Source organism: Penicillium rubens, assembly GCF_028828025.1.
Source record: "Penicillium rubens strain IBT 27055 chromosome Unknown utg000003l_segment0_segment0, whole genome shotgun sequence".
Lineage (NCBI taxonomy): Eukaryota > Fungi > Ascomycota > Eurotiomycetes > Eurotiales > Aspergillaceae > Penicillium > Penicillium rubens.
The window spans coordinates 1,302,610-1,323,834 of NW_026890601.1; the positions used below are offsets into that span (position 1 = coordinate 1,302,610).

The following is a 21,225-nucleotide window of genomic DNA, read 5'->3' on the forward strand; positions in this document are numbered from 1 at the left end:
GTGAAGTGGATCCAGGAACCTCCGAGAAAGAACCGAGAAAGCCTGGAAGCTTGACTGTATAAGCCTTCGAGAGAATAATAACCGAGGTCACAGCGATACGAGGCGTTCTCCAGTGCCAATTCCAGACCAGACGCCCATGTGCGAGGTCCGTTGGCTAATGCATGAATCTCGTGTTCTCATGAAACAGTATCTGAATTTGGAAATGAGTCGCATCTGCAGGATGCTAGATCAGAACCAGATTGGGACCTGAAACTCAACAATCCCGCCTATTGAGGCTAGTTCACAAAGCCTCGCCAGCTTGCAATACCACCCTGGAGCACTAGAACACAGGCAACACCGGGTACTGGGGCGGAAATCATGTAGCATGCATGGCGTTGTTTAACCCATGGGCCCTCTCTTTGCCTCCGTATATGAGATAATCCTCGCAGGTCAAGACTCCTTTTGGAAAGTGCCCGTATATTGCGCTTTCCGGAGTGGGTATTCTGGATTTGGAGGTTTCTTACGGCGTGAGGCCGGTGTATATTGTCACAAAGACAGTAGGATAGTGCCAGCTTGGTCTATAAGTATCTGCCCAGGCCGTAGATACTCAGCATCAAAAGTGTCTTTATTTTTCCCATACTCAGGTTGGAGAATTGGCCTCCATTGCTGAAGGATACCATCATGGCTCCAATTGCTTCCAAGCACCTTATACCCAGCCATACTTTACACAGTCCTGCCACAACCCTCAAACAAAAAGCCGCGAACGTGATACGAGCCCAGGCTACCTCAAGCCCGCCATCAGCACCTTGCCTCGTTACGGACCTCATTCGATACCAGGTCGAAACAAACCCGGAAGCCTTCGCCGTTCACTGTGAACATGAAGAACCCTATACATATCACGAGCTATGGCAGATTGTTGAACAAATTGCCCTCAATGCCAGATTTGCCTCGGGATCCATTGTCCCAGTATGTCTCGATCCTACTATAGAATTTGTGGCGGGCCTTCTGGCCATTATGGTTTCTGGTGCAGCATACGTTGTTCTTGATCCCGAGGGTTCTCCGGAGCGAAACCGAGCTATCGTGGCCGATACTGGTGCGGATTCAGTTCTGTCAAACCACAAATACAACTATTTGTTTGAAAAAGCTATCTCGGTGGAGGATCTTCTGTCCAATGAGGCAGTTGAAGGATACTTCATTATCCCGCCACACGTTCCTGGCCCAAGTCCATCGGATCTTGCATATCTGATCTACACTTCTGGTGAGTGGATTAGAATTTATGAAAGTGATGAAATAGAAGCTAACCCTTTTTTCAGGCTCTACCGGAACACCAAAAGGAGTCTTACTGAGCCATCGCGCAGCAAGTCATGGGATCAGTCAATTCGAGCTCAACGGCCGCAGGCGGTGGTTGCTCTTTTACAATCCCGTGTTCTCAGCAGCACAAAGAACTATCCTCGCCACACTGTCAAAGGGCGCCTGTCTCTGCCTGGCGAGTCGTGAGCGTCTAGCAACAGCATTGCCTGAGGTGCTTGTCAACCTCCAAGTTGATGCTCTTGGCATCACTCCATCGGCGCTGTCTCTGCTTTCTCCCAGTGAGATTCCGGACAGACTCGAGCAGATCACAACTGTTGGAGAGCCCTTGAGCCAAGCTCTCGTTGATCTATGGGCGGATGAAGTTCACCTGCGTGTCTCGTATGGTCTCAGTGAATGTGCCCAGCTGAACTTCTCTCGGCGATTGAAGCCTGGTGATAATCCTCGCAACCCGGGACGGCCAGTCGATACCACCACTGCTCTCATCCTGGAGCCCAATACAGCAACACAATTGGGAGTTGACGAGCCTGGTGAATTGTGCCTTTTTGGGCCTCAGGTTGCCAGTGGCTACCACCAACGCCCGAAAGAGACTAGTGCCAGTTTTGTTAAGAACCCTTTCGGTCCAAACATTCTTTTCAGAACAGGTGACCAAGCTGTTCGTCGTGCTGACGGGACTTTTGAGATCCTCGGAAGAATTGACCACCAAATCAAAATTCATGGTCAGCGAATCGAGCCTCAAGAAGTGGCGGAGACTCTCTCAACCGTGAAAGGTGTTGCTGAAGTTGTATGCGTTGGTGCAGCCATTAAAGATAAGACTTCCCTCATTGCTGCAGTCGTACCCAACAACCAACTCAGTTGGGTCGATCTTGTGAAAAGCCTGCGAGAACATGCGCAGCAATCATTCCCGCCATACATGGTCCCAAGCTACTGGCTTCGCTGTGATGAATTGCCAGTCAATCGAAATGGCAAGGTCGACTTCAAAACCATCCGGACGGCAGCCGAATCAACAGACATTGACAACCTACTGGGTCGTGATCTGAGACCCAACGGACTGGAGATTCATTTGAGCCCAATTGCTCTTGAGATTGCTGAAGTCTGGGCCGGATTCTTGCATCTCAGTCACTCATCCATTCTTCCCACTGATTCTTTCGTCGCCTTGGGTGGAAGTTCAATTGACGCCATCCAAGCAATCCGTGAGCTCCGTACAAAGGGAATCCATGTCGACCTTGCGGACATGCTCAGATCGCAGAGCTTGGAGAGTGTTGCTGATTCCTCCCGGCTGGATCCCAAAGGAGAGAGCCAGCCCCATGCCCCTCAGCCGTTTGCCCTTGTAACAGATGTGGACATCAAGGCTGAGCTTCAGGACGATCGTGGTATAGCTGATGCTCTGCCTCTCACTGCCTTGCAAGAAGGTATTCTTGCCAGCACAATACAAGGTTACCGGGACTATCTGTACCAGAGAGTCTTCGATATCCGACATCTTGACCTGGTCAGGCTGCAGCTTGCTTTTCAACTTGTGTTTTGGCGTAGCGAAACACTCCGGTCTACCTTTGTTCCGGCTACCACAGGCTTACTTCAAGTCATCCGGAATGACTTCCTCCTTCCTTGGACGGAGGTTTCAGGTAGCCTGGAAGATTTCCTCAAGGCTGACAAAGAAAAAGGTGTCGACCTGGGTGAGCCTTTCATGAGAGTAGCAGTGCTTAACAACTCCGTGCTCATCGTGTCCGTTCATCACGCACTGTTCGACTTCTGGTCGCATTCATTCGTATTCGAGGATGTTGCACGTGTCTACTATGGCAAAAGTCCCGAGGTTCGACCTTCATGGAAGTCCTTCATCGGGCTTTTGCAGCAACAGGGGGAGGGAAGCTCGACTGAGTTCTGGAAACAGCACCTCCAGGAATCGGCACCTACGATCCTCAACCATTCCCCAATTGAAGAGTTCTTCACTGCCACACGGACTCTCCCTCTGAATTTGAAGTCGGCATCTACGGCCCTTCAAGTTCCATCCAGTGCTATCTTATACGCTGCCTGGGCTCTAGTTCTCTCGTCTCATACGGCGTCAAACTTGGTCACGATGGCTACGGCTATTTCGGGTCGGGAGCTGCCATTGAAAGGAATTGAGGCTCTGGACGGTCCAACTCTCGCCATGGTACCGCAGGCAGTGCTTGTCAACCCTGAACATTCATTGGACCAACTTGTGCAATCCGTCAATACCAATCTCTGGGATCTCATCAAGAACTCGCAACAGGGAGTGCGGGGAGCTTTGGCAGCCGCCGGACATCAGAATACCACTTTATTTGATACCATGGTGAACATACTGCCCCTGGGTCAAGACGCCAGTGACCTCACTAGGGAAGTCTTCCAGATGCATGGGGCTAGGCCTGTGTGGAAAACAGAGTATACCACATTGAACATTGAGGAGAGTTCCCGGGGGATCGAGATTAGCCTCACAGCCCCCATGGAGCAGCGTCGCCTCTCATTTATCTTGCAACAATTCTGTCACGTTGTTGAGACAATTTTCAGCAACCCACGACTGCCAATCAAATCCTTCAGTCTCCTCGAATCGGAAGAGTTGGACTTCCTGCTTCAATGGAACGACGAGCAGCCGCAGCCCACCACTCTTCATGGTCAGTTTGAATTGGCGGCTCAGAAACATTCCTCCAGGGTGGCTATCAACTTCCAGAATGAACAGCTCCTGACATACGCTGAATTGAACGAAAGAGCCAACCGCATGGCCAACTTCCTCTCGGAACGCGGCGTCACGACAGGAGATCTTGTTCCTCTTCTTCTGGAGAAGTCACCATTCATGATCATCGCAATTCTGGCACTATTCAAGCTCGGTGCCGCCTATGTGCCTTTGAGCCCCGAAAATCCGGTCGAGCGCAATGAGTTCATAGTGCGTGATGTCGGCGCCCGTGTTGTTCTCTCAGAGACAGAACATGCTACATTCTTTTCCTTCGAGGACATCACCGTCCTTTTGATTGACCGAGCTAAGCTCTGTGCATATTCAAAAGAGAAGCCCGAAATTGAAGTCTCGCCTAGTGACCCCGCCTACATCCTCTACACTTCAGGCAGTACAGGTCAGCCAAAAGGTGTAACGGTCTCCCATGGAGCATGCGCTGCTGCGATGAGATCAATCATCGATTTCGAGAACAAGCGTGATGAGCCTTTCAGAGCTTTACAGTTCTCTAACTACGTGTTTGATGTCTCGCTGTATGACTTCTTCGTCACATTGCACAGCGGTCGAACTCTCTGCATTGCTCCGTCGGATCGCCTGCTCGGTGATTTGGCTGGAGCCATCAATGAAATGAATGTCAACCATGTCTTCTTGACTCCGACCGTTGCCCGCCTTCTGGACCCCAAAGAAGTCCCTGGCTTGGAGTCGATGACTGTTGGAGGCGAGCAGTTGACGCGCGATGTGATCGAGACCTGGGCTCCAGTGCTAACTCTGCGCAATGGTTACGGTCCTACAGAAGCTTCGGTTCTGGTCACCATGAAAGAAGTAACTGCCGAAACCACCGGTGGTAATATCGGGCGGCCTCTCGCTTCCGTGGGCGCAGTAATTTTGGAAGCCAATGGCGAGCAACCACTTCCATATGGAGCAGTTGGAGAACTCTGCTTCTGGGGTCCTCAGCTAGCTGAAGGCTATTTCAAAAAGCCGGAATTAACAGCTGGGGCATTTATCCAGACCAATCTTGGTGGTGGTCGGAGGCTGTACCGCACGGGCGACTTGGCCAGGTATCTTCCTGGAGGTGATATTGAATGTCTAGGACGCAAAGACGACCAGGTCAAAGTGAATGGGCATCGCATTGAGCTCGGTGAAATTGAGCAGGCAATTCTCCGAACGGGCGAGGTCACGGATTGCGTTCTCACTGTCTGGAAGCAAAACAACACAGCTCATCTGGTGGCCAACGTCGTGTTCAACCCCGTCGACCAAGAGCTAGACATCCTTTCACCAGATATTTTTGCCGAAGAAACACAACATCTCAAAAACAAGCTCCACGGCTTGGCTCACTATATGGTTCCGAAGTTCCTCCTTCCTCTTCCCTTCGTTCCTCGAATGCCTTCCGGTAAAGCGGATCGCAAGCAACTCAAGGCACGTGTGCAGTCTCTCAGTCAGGGCGAGCTCGCCAAATACTCTCTCAACAAGCTTGGCACTTCTGACTCTGAGGATATCATCCCTGTTGTCTCCGCGTCCCAGAAGATTCTCCAAGAGGCTTGGGTTGAGATTCTGCAGTTACCCGACAACAAATTCGGGTTGGAGGCTAATTTCCTCAGCCTTGGTGGTGACTCCATCTCCGCCATCAATCTTGTCAGCTACATTCGACGCAAGGGCCTGAACATCAGCGTACGAGATGTCGTCAAATACCCTCTGTTGGGGGTAATGGCTGAGTATCTTCAGCAAGAAACGGATCAAATTTCAACTGAGACTGTCGTCTTTTCGCCTCCGACTGAGTTGGATGCTTTGATATCTTCCGGAATTCAACAGCAGTACGAATATGTGTACCCTTGTTCCGCTGGACAAGCCGAGTTCCTTACTCAGGGAGCTCGGGCCGACCAGTTCTGGTGTTTGATGACCGTCCGGTCCCTTGGAATTGACCCCAATATCTCTCAGTGGATTGATCTCACAAAGAAGTTGGCAGAGACTAACGAAATTCTTCGCACCACTTTCACCCAATTCCAAGGCAAATGGTATGGTGTTGTTCTGAATGATCCCACACCCGTCTTGGAAGTCTACGATGTCACAGACGAAGCCGAGAAGAAACAAGTGCTTGACATGATTTGGAAAGACCGCTTTACCTTCGGAAAGCCCTTCATCCGCTACGCAGTCCTGCGCTACCCCAATGGTGAGCACCAAATTGTCACAAAACTAGACCACGGTCTCTACGACGGCACACTGCTCCGCGTCTTCGACGCCCATTTCCAAGCCTACCAGCGGGGCGAGGAAGTCGAAAGATTTACCTCCTTCAAGGAATTTGCATTCCACATCTGGCAAATCAACCAAACACGCCCAACCCTCGACTTCTGGACCCAACCGGACAAAAGACCCATCACCTTCAACTACCCCAACGCAACAGAGCCCTGTATCAATGCCTCGGTTGTGCACATAATCCACCTCGACTTCGAAACCTTCAGTCGCTCCAGCGGCGTGACAGTCTCAACGCTCTTCCAATCCATCTTCCAGATCTGGCTCGCCCGTCGCAGCGGCCAGACAAGCATCGCCTTCGACTACCTCTACACAGGCCGCAACGTGGACCTACCAGACCCACAAGGCATAAACGGCACCTGCGCCAATTTCCTGCCCATGCGCTCCGAGGTCGACGCGCAGACTCCCGTGCAGGAGTATCTGCTGCGAACACAGGACGATTTCTGGCAATACACTGAGAACAACACCGTCGGGATCGATGATATTTGTCAGGCGTGTGGAGTTCCGCGTGCAGAGGTGGAAAACCAGGCACTATTCTTGTTCCAGCCTTTCGAGCCGGCGTCTCCGGCGAAGGAGGCGACGCAGAAGTGGGTTGTCATGGCTAAATCTGAGGTGACTATGCTGCAGCCATATGCGGTTGTCTTCGAGGTTATTAAGACTGCGGATTTGAACGGGTACAAGTTGAAATTTGCTTATGATCGCTCTGTGTGGACGAAGGAGGAGGTGGAGGTGCAAGTTGGGGTTGTTGAACAGATGCTCTCGCGTGTTGTCGGGGATGCGAATGCTTTGATTGGAGATGTTCTCCAAACGGTATAGATATTCGTATTTTCTTGTCATTGCCGTGTCGTTTCTTGTTTCTTGTGGCTATTTTCTGCTTTTTGCCTTTTCTTCGATTCTCTTCACTTCAGTCTGACTGTCGGCTGGCCATACCTTTCCTTTGTTTGATTTACTTGTCTTTGGAAAATGTACATAGAATGATACAAGCAGAAACTAGATTGGAAATCGTTATATATATATGGATTTTTTTTGGTTTTATATTGGTAGCTGTCGAGACGTATCGCCGCATTATAGATAAAAGCAAAGATGAACATACCTAGGTACCTACCTATATTTGCTCCTGCTCAGGTGACCTGACTATTTAGGAAGGAGCAAAGCCGTATAAATCAGGAAGGAACGACCTCCGAATGCCAGGATATTGACGCATATCAACAAAAGAAGCAGCTCGGTATTTTTGGCCTTTGACTCGGCCCACGTCCGAGGCATTTGAACATGGCAGAATTAGCAAAGCCATGCCTGATTCGCTCTGCAAGGGAGATTACTATGGTTCAAAAAGACCATCCTGATACGGCATACAGCGCCGAACATGACGATTCCGGCTCAACCGGAATCTGCAATGGACTGCAAGGATCAAAGATTCCAGATAAATCGCTCACGTACTTTGAGCACAAGACGGCCTCCGTTGGACCTCCGCACCTGAACTAACAGTGCGGGGCTATTCTTTGCGCCATCAACAGTTCGGATTCGCAGACAAGCTTTCTTATCACTATTTATGTGGATCTCCGGTGATATCGCTGACTTCAATGGCCACTCGTAGTGATTGTACAATGACGAAGCTTTGCTTTCCCGTGGGATATGGAGCCATGTTACATTTGGCGTCGAGTCGGTGGCTGATAGCTTTTTTCGATATTGGACAGACCATTTCTAGTCTTGCGAAGGATCCACGCAATTTACATTTTCAATACTAGTGTCTTTTGACACGCGATATCCCCATCCCCTGTCGACAGACAATAGGCTTTGTCTGTCTGTATATAAAGACAGCACCTCGAGACTCCCACTCTCTTCCCTGCATCTCTCTGACCTGGATGGATTATACAGAATCTGTGGAGATTTGCAATTTCCACGATGGCGGACAAATTCTCCGGCGCCAACATGGGCGCCGTGGCCGATGCTCATCTGCAGGAGGGAGAAAAGATGGACACCAAGGAGCGTGCCGTCTCTATTTCTCCTGAGCCTGCGTCTGCCTTTTTTGATGGCAATCATTCGATCTACTTGGATTCTAGCATCACCTTCGAGAACTATGTCTACTGGGCTAAGCGGTCGTGCGAGGTTGAAAAGAACATATCTACTGACGATGCGGGATTTGCGTACTTGGGCAAGAAGCTTTTTAGGAAAAAGTCTGATGCCCCAGTGCCAATGCGAAGACAGGTCCAGGAACAGAATGCCTCTATCATGACCGATCCCAGCGCCAAACCTACCAGTGGAACGAACAGCGGTGGCACAAGTGATGGTTGGGGCATTACGGAGACAGAATGGGAGCAGGCACAACGGGCCGGGCGAACTGCAACCTGGGGTTCGATCTTCTATCTCATCTCCACGGACATCCTTGGACCGACCAATGTTCCCTGGGCCATTAGTCAGATGGGCTTTGGGCCAGGAGCTGTACTGTACACTGTTTTCGGGGCCATGGCTTGTTACTCCGGCTTGCAACTGTGGAGGATCTTCATCGGTCTCGACTCGACTCGATTCCCGCTGCGCAATTATAGCGATGTGGCTTTCCGTGTCTACGGAAACTGGGCGCGTATTTTTGTGAACGTCCTACAAAGCTTCCAGTTCTTTCTCAATGTGTCCCTGCTCACTGTAACCAACGGACAAGGACTGGCGCAGATGGCTGTTGGTGCCAATGGCCACGGCTTCCTTTGTTTCATCGCTGCTGAGGTTATCTTCATGGTTATCGGCTTTGTGTTCGGGCAGATCCGTACCCTGCAACGCCTTTCTTACCTAGCCAACATTGCGGTCTGGCTGAATATCATTGTCATCATCATGACCATGGCTGTGGTTCATCAATACCCACCTAACTACGAAGCCTCGCTGACTAGCTATGGTACCCCGAAGGGACCTGTGAAGACAAGCGGCTACTGGCCCGCGAGCTCAACTCTTAACGACAAAGTCAATGCTATGATGAACGGTGTGTTCGCGTACGGCGGCGCAACCCTCTTCAACGAGCTCATGGCTGAGATGAGACGGCCATATGACTTCTGGAAAGGCTTTATCATTGCCGAGATCTTCATCTATGTTTGTTACCTTGTCTCGGGCATGGTTGTGTACAGTGCGCAAGGCCAATTTACTTTCAATCCTGCGTATCAAGGTAAGTCGCATAACATCCGAGGGAAATTTCGAGATTGCTGACATTCCTGTAATAGGTATCCCAAATTCTGCCTACAATTTCCAGACTCTAGGCAACGCCATCTCATTTATCACTGGCGTCATTGCAGCACTGCTATACGGCAACATTGGTATAAAAGTCTTCTACTCAGCAGTGTTCCGCGATATCTTCCATTTCCCGGAATTGAACAGCCGAACTGGCAAGTGGCTGTGGGTTGGGCTCGGTGAGTTAAGATATAGATCCGCAAGGCTGCATTTGTACATAAATATTAACGATTCCTCTAGTGCCTACCTACTGGGCCCTCGCCTGGGTAATTGCCGCCGCAATCCCGCAAATCAGTAATCTAACATCCTTCGTGGGAGCTGCCTGCATCCTGCAGTTCTCTTACACATTTCCACCAATGTTGCTGGTGGGATTCAACGTCCAGAATGATGCGATACTTCCTGAAGAGGAGTTCAATCCGATGACTGGTCAGGTGCAGCACTTGGACAATGGGATCAGGCGGTGGATTAGAGGTTACAGGAAGAAGCTTGTGCGGAACACTTTTGATGTAATCTACTCGCTTGCTGCGTTGTCCGCCGCCGGTCTGGGGATTTGGGCTTCAGTTACTTCCATGGACAGGAATTTCAAGGAGGGTAAACTGACGCATTTTACTTGCGCGAACCCAGCTGGATAGATCGGGTTTCAGGCTTGAGTTATAGGGTTGAGGTTTGTTTTCAACATTGACAAGTCTCATATGTCAATGAGTGTCTGGTCCGATGTCTGCTTTGTTTTTCTCTTTCTCTCGATCTACACACGCACATATGTCAATGGAAGGAGAATATGTGATGAGACTTGGGTAATAGACGTCATATGACTTCGATCAAAATCATAACTAGGCTTATTTATATACAGAACTGGGATTCAACCCTAAAGATCGACTGGGCTTGAGATGTCTATCTGGAGAATACCACCAATGCTCTAAAAGCTCTTTATCGCTTCACATGTTCCTCAGTTTCAACACCCTGTACTTCATTATGAACCGAGGTAGCAGCCCCATCAAACGAAAGCTTGGTTTCATTTGCAGTTTCAACGTCAGGTAAACTGCCAAAGGCATGGAACTTCTCAAAGAGCACGCCCATCTCCTCGAGAGAGCGACCCTTCGTTTCTCTAACGACAAGGAAAACCCAAAAGGCCATGGCAAAGCAGAAACAACCAAACATGATGAAGGTCTTCCAGCCAAGGTTACCAATAGCCGCGGGAGTCACATAAGTCACCACGAAGTTGAAGAGCCATTGAGTTGCCGATCCGCAACCAACACCGTACGAACGAAGGCGGGTTGGGAAAATTTCCGAAACGTAAACCCACGGAATCGGTCCCCAGGATGCGGAGTAGCCAATGACGTATAGGTAAATCATGACAATCATCGCAAGGGATGCAGACGAGATACCAGCGTTACTGTCAGGGTCCGGGGGATAGGACACCAGAACACCACCCAGGATGAACATCATTGCGCACATCCAAATAGCGCCAGCGACAAGAGACCATCGCCGACCAACCTTGTCGATACCGATAACGAGGAAGACTCCGGTGGCCACCACCTTGACAATACCATAGATACCCGTTGTGAACAAGCTCGTGTTGCCTCCGGACACTCCAACGGTCTGGAACAGCTGGGGAGCATAGTATCCGATACTGTTGGTGCCCGTCCACTGCTGCCAGAAGAACATCAAGAAACAGTTGACGAAGCGAATGCGGTTTCCAGGAAGGAACGGTTCTCGCCAGGTAAGTCCCTGGGTTGATTCGACTTCATGTTCAACGGCCGCTTTGATTTCCGCCATCTCAGTCTGGACCGCAGGGCTGGTAGTTGGCTCCGAGCGCATATATGCAAGGGCTTCGAGGGCCTCCTCGAGGCGATTCTCTTTAGCCAACCAACGAGGGGATTCCGTCAAAAAGAACATGCCAATCATCATAAGACCACCGGGCACAAGCTGGAATCCGATGGGGATGCGCCATTGTTTGGTTGTGGCGGGGAGAGTTTCGGCCACACCATAGCAAAGCCAGTATGCAATGGTGACACCGATGACGAGGAATTCCTGGAAGAGACCAGCAATACGACCACGAATCGCGGGTGGGCAGTTCTCCGATACAAAGACTGGAGTGATGGCTGACATGCCTCCGATTCCCAGACCTGCAACCACCCGTCCACTATACATATAGGATAGCTCGCTCGTGGCAGCGGTTTGGACAGCAGAACCGATAAGGAAGAGCATCAGGAATGCCATGATGGAATAGCGACGGCCATACTTGTCGTTGACAATCGAGCCAAGGATAGCGCCGAAGAAGCATCCGGCAGTGAGAAGTGAAACGACGTTGGATGAGACTTGGGCATTTTTGGCATTTGAAAAACCAGGACTTCCCTCCTCAAGTCCAAAATCGGCCTTGAAACTTGGAAGTTCCAGCACACTACCCATCACACCCGTGTCATATCCTTTTCGGGAAATTGATTAGTATGCCGTATTTGATAGCCTTAGGTATGGTAAGAAGTAGAGAGATTTGTCTTACCGAATAGGAATGAACCCGTGTACGCTACCGTAGCGAGCACGTACACGCGAATATTCTTGAATAAGCTCATTTTGCAGTCCAAACTGTGTTCGGTTCTTCCTCCCAGTGGATGAAGTTAGGGGGGAAAGGTGTCGGGGCAAGAATTAGATTTATAGGAAGCCCGAAATAGGGCACAGACACCTCCCGGCCTCATACCAAGGCAATTATGCATCTTAAGGCATACCCCGGACCCATCGTGCCATGGGGTTCAAATGCCGATGTATGGAGAGTATGGAGAAGTGACGTTCCTGTTTGGTGGATCGAGGTGGATGCAGCTGCAGGGATGTTCAACTCGATGTCAAACGGATAAATTATACCGCCCGGCCGGATAAATAAGGTTACACACCACCGCCACTAGACCCAAACAGGAAAGTCTGGCGGGGCCGAGGAGCTCGGCAAAGGGTCTGGGCTGTCGTCGGCGAACTTATCTCGCCGACATACTTCAGATTTGGTTGATATACACCTTTCCTCTCAATTGCTTTCAAGAAGATCTCCAATTCAAGTACGGTATTACACAGTATTGCACGGTAATGCTTCATGCTTCTTTCTGCGGTTTTGCTGGTCCAATGTTAACATAGGTAGTGACTGGACTTGATCATACCAATCCTTGGCATCCTGCCAAGCCTCCGGGGTCACCTTCCTCTACAGGGTATAAACCTGGTCAATTGCCGGTATCATCCCACCTAGGCACCGACACGGCCTTATTATATACTCAAAACGTGGTTAGATCATTGGTGCGATACCCGGCATTACGCTGTTCAGTATCCCGCATTTAGCCTACGTCGTTCATTTCCCCACAGCCCGAGAGGTGGAGCTCCTAGGAATCGAAAAGATTTGATTAGCTAGCTCGGCTGACTGACCCTTGATGTAACGAAATGTGTATGGGAGAGAATAAACGAAGTTCGTATAAAAGGGGCTTTCACGGATTCTGTATGGTGGATTAATTTGAGCACCCGTTTCCGGTCGTTATATCCGAGTATTAAATCCGGCCAGTATACGCTCCGATAATCTGTCGGTTCTTTGTGTGCTTATCACGCACTTTTTACTACATTGCTTTTCCATTACAGCTTAAACCTTCTGGCGGTTCCCCAGTGCCTGGTAACTCTGCCATGATAGCACAAAGTCCACCGGCGCGGAAGTAGTTTTCGCCAGAAGTTGCCGGCGGCATGTCCCGCAGTACAACATAAAGGCATATAAAACACAGTCTGGCCCCAGTCATCAAGAGATAGTTTCATGCCCGTGGATTTGGCTAGGGAATTAGTACAAAAGGAACAGACGAGTATATATTAATGTACATAACGATGCCCACCCACATAGGTATGCCCTACATCGATGTACATCCGGCTACAATACGTTTTGAAGTCGAGAGGGTTGTTCTTCTTCTATTCACAAGTCCCCTATTAATACAAAGTCCCAGACGCCGTCTATGCAAGAAGAATTCTACTGAGCTGCGCACTGCGCCGGTTCATCGTCGTCTTCCTCGTCTTCCCATGCTGACGCACCATGGCCATCCTGCGCACCGAAGTCGTCCATTTGACCCTTGGGGTCGTATTCAACCTCGTCCACGGTGTCAGCCTTGATAGCAGGGCTGGGCTTGGGGAGGATTTCCTTGAGCCTCTCCAGCATCTCTGGGGTGGGCTTCCACTTGTCATCGGGGAACTTGACATTAACAACCAAGTACAAGTCACCACGGGCATCAGTGCGCTTCATGGGCATTCCCTCTCCGGGAACCTTGAGGACCTGTCCCGGCGAGAGGATAGCGCCGGCGGTGAGAGGGTGGTTAATCTCAATGCCACGGCCATCGAGGTGTTTGATCACGACGCGAGAGAAGCCAGTCAAGGATTCAGCAAGAGTGATATCGATAGTTGCGCGGAGATCCGAACCGGCCCGTGTAAACACGGGGTGTTCTTCCTCAATGATTTTGAAAACGATATCGCCGGGCTCTTGATCGGGCACCTGATCGGCCTCGCCTTCCAATACAATCCTGTCTCCTTCCCTAGAGCAGTGTGAGTATGTGATTCGGTCAGATAATAGGGGAAAAAAAGACCGGCTTACCTCGCGCCTCGAGGGATGTAGATCTCCAGTATCTTCTTCGCCTCGGTCGTTCTCGTTCCCTTGCACTTCTTACACTTATCCTTCGGGGCGAAGTATGAGCCTTCCCCGTTACAAGTGGTACAGATAACTGTCTGTTGGGTCACAAACTGGCCCATGCGCTGCAAGACCTCCTTGTGGCCATGGCCATCGCAAGTCGAGCACTTTTTGGCAGTGGCCTTTTCCTTCCCACCCTTGCCCTTGCAATGTCCGCAAATGACATTCTTGACGCTAGAAAACTTCACAGTCTTGCCCTTGTATAGATCCTCCAGGCTGACTTCGTAATCTTGCTCTTCGTTGGGGCTCTTGCGCGGTTTGTTGGGGCGACCACCGGGCATTCCTCCCATTCCTCCCATGCCAGGCATCCCGCCCATACCACCCATGCCACCGAACATCTGTGCCAGCAGGTCATCCAGGTCGGGTTGCCCTGCCATGCCTGGCTCACCCGAGCCGTTGAAGGCAGACATGCCGTGTGTGTCGTAGAGGTGTCGCTTGTCATCGTCGTAGAGAATATCATAGGCCTCTTGCACTGCCTTGAATCTGACCGAGGCTTCTTCGCGCTCGGCTTCGGGGACTTTGTCGGGGTGGTTGGCTAAGGCCGCCTGATGGAAAGCCGACTGTCAGTATCGCTGGAATACGGAAAGGATTGGGATTCGTCTTGCCTTGCGGTATGCCTTGCGGATGTCATCTTTAGTTGCGCTCTGATGAACCTCTAGGACCTCTGTATGGAGAAATAATTGATCAATATGGTATTTCTTTATAGTTGTTCCGTGCAAAACATACCGTAGAGGTCAACTCCAGCCGTAGCCACTGAAAACATTGTTAGTAGAGTCAAAGACAACACGACTTTCCAACGTACTTATCAGTGATTATGCGTATAAAATACGATCGGACTTTTTTTAAGTAGAAAGATGTCGTTAATTTGAGCCCGACAGTAAAAAAACGAGAGATGAACGAGTAGTGAGAGCGGGAGTTGTTTGATCCAACGAAGTTGAGAAATTTTGTTCGGCAGCTCCGCGCCGCAGCTCCGCAACTCCGCAACATCTCGCAGAGATCGGCCGTTTCTCTCTTTCGTCAGACACTTGGACTGTTTTGCAATGAGGAGTCCTCAGGGGCTATTTGCCAGGCGATCTTGGATCATTCAACGCAGAGCCTTTTCCTCTTCTCCGACTGCTCAAGCGCCTAATTCGAAGAACAAACTGCCGAATGGCCCTGCGCGCACGCGTTTTGCACCCTCGCCCACCGGATACCTCCACCTCGGCTCGCTACGGACAGCACTCTTCAACTATCTGCTAGCAAAACGCACTGGTGGTCAATTTCTGTTGCGCATTGAAGATACGGACCAGGTTCGTGGGTTGCGCTCCGTTGCATGGGCTACGACTGATTACGGTAGAAACGGACGATTCCCGGGGCGGAACAGCGACTTTACGATGATTTACAATGGGCAGGATTAAATTGGGATGAAGGTCGGTCTGAGTTATATACAGATATTGAGGGCAATTGCTGACCCTCGCTTTTCATGACAGGTCCCGTCGTTGGTGGTCCCTATGGACCTTATAGACAAGTGAGATTTCACACCTTTGTCGCAAATCAAATGATCCCTAACTCTCTGTGCCCATTTAGTCCGAACGAACAGGCTTATATCAGTCCCACGCCAATGACCTTATCTCCAATGGCCATGCATACCGATGCTTCTGCTCCGCAGAACGATTGGATTCGATTGCCCGTCACCGCAGCCAGGCAGGACTGCCGCCAGGCTATGACCGGAAATGCGGTGATATATCTTCTGAGGAGTCAGAGGATCGAGCAGCTAAGGGAGAGGCACACATTATCCGATTGAAAGTGGATGAATACCCCATGTTCAATGATCTGGTTTATGGAAAATCTGGTCAGAATCGATTGAATAACTCAAAGTTGGATTTCATCGACCGTGTATACAACGACCCAGTTCTTATCAAGTCGGACGGACACCCCACGTACCACTTGGCAAATGTTGTGGATGATCATTGTATGAAGATCACCCATGTTATCCGAGGAACAGTGAGTCTACTTGTTATATTCGCAGCTATCAACTCACAAGATACCGAACTAACATTTAATCAGGAATGGATGCCATCTACACCTATGCACATGGCACTATATAATGCCTTCAAGTGGACGCCACCAAGCTTTGCTCATGTCCCTCTACTTGTCGACAAGAGCGGACAAAAGCTCAGCAAGCGCAACGCAGATATCGACCTCTCATCATTCAGGGATCAGCAAGGGATCTTCCCATCCACCTTGGTGAACTTTGCTTCGCTCCTAGGCTGGTCGCATTCCGAGAAGTCTGATGTGTTTAGTCTGAAGGAACTGGAACAGATTGTATGTTCTTCTCAGTCTCTCAAAACACCGCAATTTTCACTACTAATGATGTCACCAGTTTAATTTGAAAATCACCAGAGGCAACACTGTCGTCTCCTTTGAGAAACTCCAATTCCTCCAGAAGGGACATGTCCAACGCCTAGCCAAAAGCGGCGGTCCTGAGTTCGACGAGATGGTGAAGAAGGTGGCCTCGGTGGTGGAAGAAAGCCACCCTCTAGACAAACTGTAAGTTAGCCATCAGCCGTAAAGTACTCCCGCGTGGATTGCTTGGTACCAAATAACTAACACCTAGCAGCGACACGATCCTGAAGGGTCGCACTCTCCTGGAATACATCGCACCCCTCATCCGCGCAGATGCCAACAACTACACAAACGCGGCGGAGTTCGCTCAGCGTAACTCCACCTTCTTTACCCCGAAACTCGACAGAGCTCCTTACAAACCAGTCTCTCAATCCTCCGAAGTCCCAATCCAAGCCCTGCATACCGCAGCAGCCGCTTTAACCCTCGTCCCATCCGCATCCTGGAACATCGACACACACCGTGACAACATTAACAGCTACGATGGCTCAGAAAGCGTGGTCTCCTCCGCATCTGGGTCGGAGACATCCGCTGGCTCCAATACCGCAGCCAAAATATTCAAGAAGGAGCTGTATCACTACCTCCGCTGGGCGCTGTCGGCTTCTGCGCCTGGACCTGGAATCTCAGAGACTATGGTAGTCCTCGGGAGAGATGAGACACTTCGCCGAGTGCAGGACGCCAAGGCGTTGACTCAGTCCTTGGTTCCTTCTGCTGGCCAGAGAGTTCCTAAGGGAACTTTGCCTGAGGATCGGAGTTGGATGGGGACTCTTGCAACTGGCCGGTAATGTTAAATAAGGAGATCGAATGGCTGCACATGTGTACTATAACTGTATTTGATATAACCCAATTCCAATATGTATTTCCTGAAGACAGATGTATTTTCTGAAGACAGGATATTGATGCATTCGATCACCTGCTTGGCAGGTTGTCCATCATTAATTACAGCAAATAACTCAATGATGAGCGGCTGTCCTGCTCTGTATTTCGTCTCTGCTGGCATTTACCAATTGACTGATATAGACGAAAGAACAAGCCTTTTCCCTGACTGAATAAGCCAAGTCTCTCCGCATAGGATGTATTTATTGAACTGAACAAAGGTTTGAAGAACCAGAAGATAAAATTAGCAACACTATATCAAAACACTGTACTTCGCTGACAAATACATAGAAAAACGGTGAAAACCAAGGACAAAATCCGACTCCCAAAACCGGAGATCGAAAGGGAATAAACGAGCCATAAGCACCAAGCCAAGTGAAACAATAAGTGACAGAGAAATGAAAGCTAACACCATGCCAAGAAGACCAGAAAAAGGAGAAGATTAAGCCCAGCGGGAATTGAAACAGCGAGGGTGTCAAGCCGGGAAAGGCGTGAATGACAGAAATCCTCAGAAGGCTGCGGTCTGGCACAGTCAGGCGCAGGGTGGAGCTCATAACATCAAAAGATGAAGGAGAGCATGAGCATGATTGACATGATAAACTCGTAATTTTGAACAAGAAGGGAGGTTGAAGTCGGCCCCTCGGTGATTATCGTTTGTGGGGAGAGAAGCGTAAGGAATCTAAGGGAGCTCAGTCGTGAAAGGGAAGCCAAGGTTTATCATGAGCCATGCAGAATCCAGTCGTGGGATCATCAAAGGTCAACGGTTGGGTAACACCGTTGAACATCCGAGGCGCCGAGAAATGAGATGCAAAAGACGAGATGCATTATGGGGAGAAGACGCGATGTCAGGATATCTAGTAAGTTTCGTAGTCATCAGCCCACTCGGTGTCACTGCCAGCAACCCGCAGGACCTGCCCGGGATGCGGACCGTCTGGACTGACACTGCGAATACCCTTAGCCTTCTTGCCAGTGAGATCCGATCCATCTTCGGGTGCAAATCGCTTTCCTCCTTGTGCAGCACGGAGTTTGGAATAGTAAATTTCACTGGGATCAGCTTCTGATTCCGAGCCATCCTCAAAAGTCTCCCAATTTTCAGATCCAGAGGTTGCAGTGTTGACTGTAGAGGAGTTGGACACCTGACGGGCAGCTGGTGGCGGAGCGGCATGCTGCAGGTACGGGTTGGGTCGAGGGAAGGCTTGGCCAGAGTTCAGCGACAGTGACGACTGTGAGGAGTGAGATGAATGGGAGAACCCGGTGGATCTTTGCGAGTTCGAGAATCCTGAAGTGCTCATGAATGATCGCTGCCGGTCATCATAGACGTCTTCTGGGCTAACAGGCCGCACATAGGCACTGGACATAGCGCTGTTGCAGCGAGGTGGCTCCATAAGGTGGCTGAAGCGGTCTTCCCTTGACTCGACCGTTAATGCACGCATCCGTGGGGGAGGTCCGCGCGGGGGCGGCATCTTTCCGTTAAGTGTGCTAGACGAGTAAGCGCCAGGTTGGATACGACGTTCAGGGGAGTTGTTTCCATGGGGCATGTTTCCCAGCGGGACACGGGCGGGAAGCTTTGAGGGGGATGTTGCACCAGCTCTTGAGGTTGCCCCAGATCTAGAGGCACCGTAGCCAATTGTGTTGTGTTTAACTGGACCGCTGCTAGTAGGGGTCTTGGTGGCAGAGCGGGGTGGAGGCGGGCCTCTCATAGAGCTTCCAGGTCGGGTAGGCGGGTGTTGTCTCATTGTGCTTGCTTTGGTAGATGAAGGTGGTGCAGATGGTGTCTTTGACCGTGGTGGGGGCATTGACTTGACAGGCGTCAACGAATCAAGATATCGGTCTCCGTGCACCAGGAATGGTCGGCCGAATTCATCTTCCCAATGTTCCAACTCTTTCCGCAGGTCAGCTTCGAGTTTCGGCAATTCCTTGGCAATTCTCTTGCGCAGCTTCTCCTCTCTCAGGAGCTTTCCAGGGTCACGCTTCTCTCCCTTGTTCCCGCGTCCCATGAGGCGAGATGCATCTTGGCTTGACGTCGCAAGTGCCTCGCGGTCTGTCAGAAGAGTGCGGTGTCTTTCAATCATTTCGAGAGTAGGAGCGCGCTGCTCCTTAATTGCCTCCAGTCGTTTAATTTCGGCCTCATGAGCCTCAAGCAAGGCGTCACTGCACACATCAGAGAATGCAGGTGTGAAATCAAGCATTTCCTCTTCGGAGAAGAAAAGAGCGTCCCAAAGTTCCTGCAATCGGCAGCGAGCATCCTCCACAAACAGGTGGAGATTCTGTCGCTTAAGTTCGTTGAGGCGTGCCAATTCATCTTCGAGGTCGTTGATTACGCGCAAACCGCAGCCACGATTCGCAGCCAGGAATGCCTTGCGATCAGCCTCCTCAACACCGAACCGATCCCAAAGAGAGATTACAGTAGTTCTGAGTTCGTTGATCTTCCGCTCGCGGCCCTTCTTTTCTTCCACCAATTTATTGCGCTTAGCCATGAGATTGGCGACATCATCTTCATGCAGCCCCAGTTGCTCAGGGGAGTCGCGATAACACTTCACGATAGTGGAATCTGTTTGCGCCTGGGGTGTCCCGAGCTCGGCCCAGAGCTTGATCATTTCTTCGCAAGCAGATTGGACCTGGGCAATGCGGCGGTGGTACTCTTCGTAGACGTGGGTGAATTCGGCATCCAATGCTGTCACATACATAGGCGAAAGGTCGAAGCTCGGGGGAATCGAGGACCCTGGCTCAGTGGGAGGAAGCTCGAGTTTGACAAATGATGGCTCGAGGTGTGAGGAGTAAGATTCAAGCGCGTCCACAAGTTCTTTCAGATGTCAGTAAAGGAGTGACAGCAACACATCACACAGGTAACACTCACTCTTAACCTGCTCAAAGCGCTCACGATGCAACTCGCTCATCGCGTCATGTTTCTCGCGCAAGAATTCAATACATTTGTTAAGTGGGTAAGTGACACGAAGGTCATCGCGGTTAAGCTCGTATTGGCCGTTGGCCCGTTCATCGCTCAGGGACGATTCCATTTGTTCAATAGCTGTAATAAGACGTTCCGCTTCCTGCGTCATATCCTCTCTCTCCCTAGGAATACAATTAGCAAGCCTCCAACGGACCTGTTTGTGGATTCGACTCACTCATCAACAACCTTGAGATGATTGTTCAAGGTCTCTGACAGGGCGCTGAAGAGCTGTATCACTCTGTTAGCCACGCGACAATGCCATTGTTATACCAAGGCCAAGCTTACCTCAGCTTCACGGGACTCGCGCTCGCGCGCAGGAACTCCAATCTCGTCGTAAATCCCATGGAGCTGGGCGACGATGTTGTTGACCTGAGTGGTCAGGTAGCCGGTGTCTACCGCCATTGTAATGAAAGCCCCTTAATAAGGGTGACAAAAGTCGAGATTGATAACAAAGAATGGGGTGTATCCAATGCAGCGACACAGTGCCGAGCGAGGCTGCGACAGGGTGACCAATGTCGGGATCAAAACAAGAGAGCCTGGCACACAGGGTTCTCAGCACACAAGGTGCGACGGAAATAAACGAAAGTAGAGGTTTGCGAAAGCACTTAGGGCAGCGGCATAGGAAAGCGAGCACACTGTTGTTTATGAGGGGGAAGTACCGAAATCGCAGATGATAGATAACATCAAGTTTCCAAGGTCGCAAGTGGGTGTTTGGGCGCGATCGTCGTCCTGGGCAACCGATGACTCAGCCAGATCCACCGCCCAATTCTGCCAATCAATGATCAACCCCACGGCTTGCTCTACTTCATGCATTGACTTCTGATACCCATTTATTCTCCGGTCCTTGCAGAACTCCCATTATCACTGAGAGCCCTTGCTTAGGTACTCTGATCCCTGCAATACATTATT

At 50.4% G+C, this 21,225-nt stretch overlaps 7 protein-coding genes across 7 annotated transcripts; 4 read left to right on the plus strand and 3 right to left on the minus strand.

Annotated features, from left to right (window-relative positions):
- Nucleotides 1-660: 660 nt before the first annotated feature.
- On the plus strand, nt 661-7,030 carry sidE (nonribosomal peptide synthase SidE; the record flags this gene model as incomplete). Its single annotated transcript, XM_002567191.2, has 2 exons — nt 661-1,237; nt 1,293-7,030. The coding sequence occupies 2 exons, from the start codon at nt 661-663 to the stop codon at nt 7,028-7,030; spliced, it is 6,315 nt and encodes a 2,104-aa protein (XP_002567237.1).
- A 453-nt stretch (nt 7,031-7,483) lies between these two features.
- Nucleotides 7,484-7,696, plus strand: N7525_006689 (uncharacterized protein; the record flags this gene model as incomplete). Its single annotated transcript, XM_061213808.1, has 1 exon — nt 7,484-7,696. One exon carries the CDS (start codon nt 7,484-7,486, stop codon nt 7,694-7,696), a length of 213 nt encoding a protein of 70 aa, XP_061068239.1.
- Nucleotides 7,697-8,116: 420 nt separating this feature from the next.
- On the plus strand, nt 8,117-10,053 carry N7525_006690 (putative amino acid transporter; the record flags this gene model as incomplete). The annotated part of the gene is made up of 3 exons (XM_002567192.1): nt 8,117-9,359; nt 9,415-9,600; nt 9,662-10,053. 3 exons carry the CDS (start codon nt 8,117-8,119, stop codon nt 10,051-10,053), a joined length of 1,821 nt encoding a protein of 606 aa, XP_002567238.1.
- Nucleotides 10,054-10,348: 295 nt separating this feature from the next.
- On the minus strand, nt 10,349-11,991 carry N7525_006691 (uncharacterized protein; the record flags this gene model as incomplete). Its single annotated transcript, XM_002567193.1, has 2 exons — nt 10,349-11,847; nt 11,922-11,991. 2 exons carry the CDS (start codon nt 11,989-11,991, stop codon nt 10,349-10,351), a joined length of 1,569 nt encoding a protein of 522 aa, XP_002567239.1.
- Nucleotides 11,992-13,400: 1,409 nt separating this feature from the next.
- On the minus strand, nt 13,401-14,871 carry N7525_006692 (putative DnaJ domain protein (Mas5); the record flags this gene model as incomplete). Its single annotated transcript, XM_061213809.1, has 4 exons — nt 13,401-13,956; nt 14,016-14,668; nt 14,690-14,772; nt 14,835-14,871. The coding sequence occupies 4 exons, from the start codon at nt 14,869-14,871 to the stop codon at nt 13,401-13,403; spliced, it is 1,329 nt and encodes a 442-aa protein (XP_061068240.1).
- Nucleotides 14,872-15,148: 277 nt separating this feature from the next.
- Nucleotides 15,149-17,275, plus strand: N7525_006693 (glutamate--tRNA ligase MSE1; the record flags this gene model as incomplete). Its single annotated transcript, XM_002567195.1, has 7 exons — nt 15,149-15,397; nt 15,445-15,517; nt 15,578-15,615; nt 15,675-16,091; nt 16,155-16,412; nt 16,471-16,637; nt 16,708-17,275. The coding sequence occupies 7 exons, from the start codon at nt 15,149-15,151 to the stop codon at nt 17,273-17,275; spliced, it is 1,770 nt and encodes a 589-aa protein (XP_002567241.1).
- Nucleotides 17,276-18,220: 945 nt separating this feature from the next.
- On the minus strand, nt 18,221-20,718 carry N7525_006694 (putative microtubule associated protein (Ase1); the record flags this gene model as incomplete). Its single annotated transcript, XM_002567196.1, has 4 exons — nt 18,221-20,169; nt 20,224-20,438; nt 20,492-20,544; nt 20,602-20,718. The coding sequence occupies 4 exons, from the start codon at nt 20,716-20,718 to the stop codon at nt 18,221-18,223; spliced, it is 2,334 nt and encodes a 777-aa protein (XP_002567242.1).
- Nucleotides 20,719-21,225: the final 507 nt, after the last annotated feature.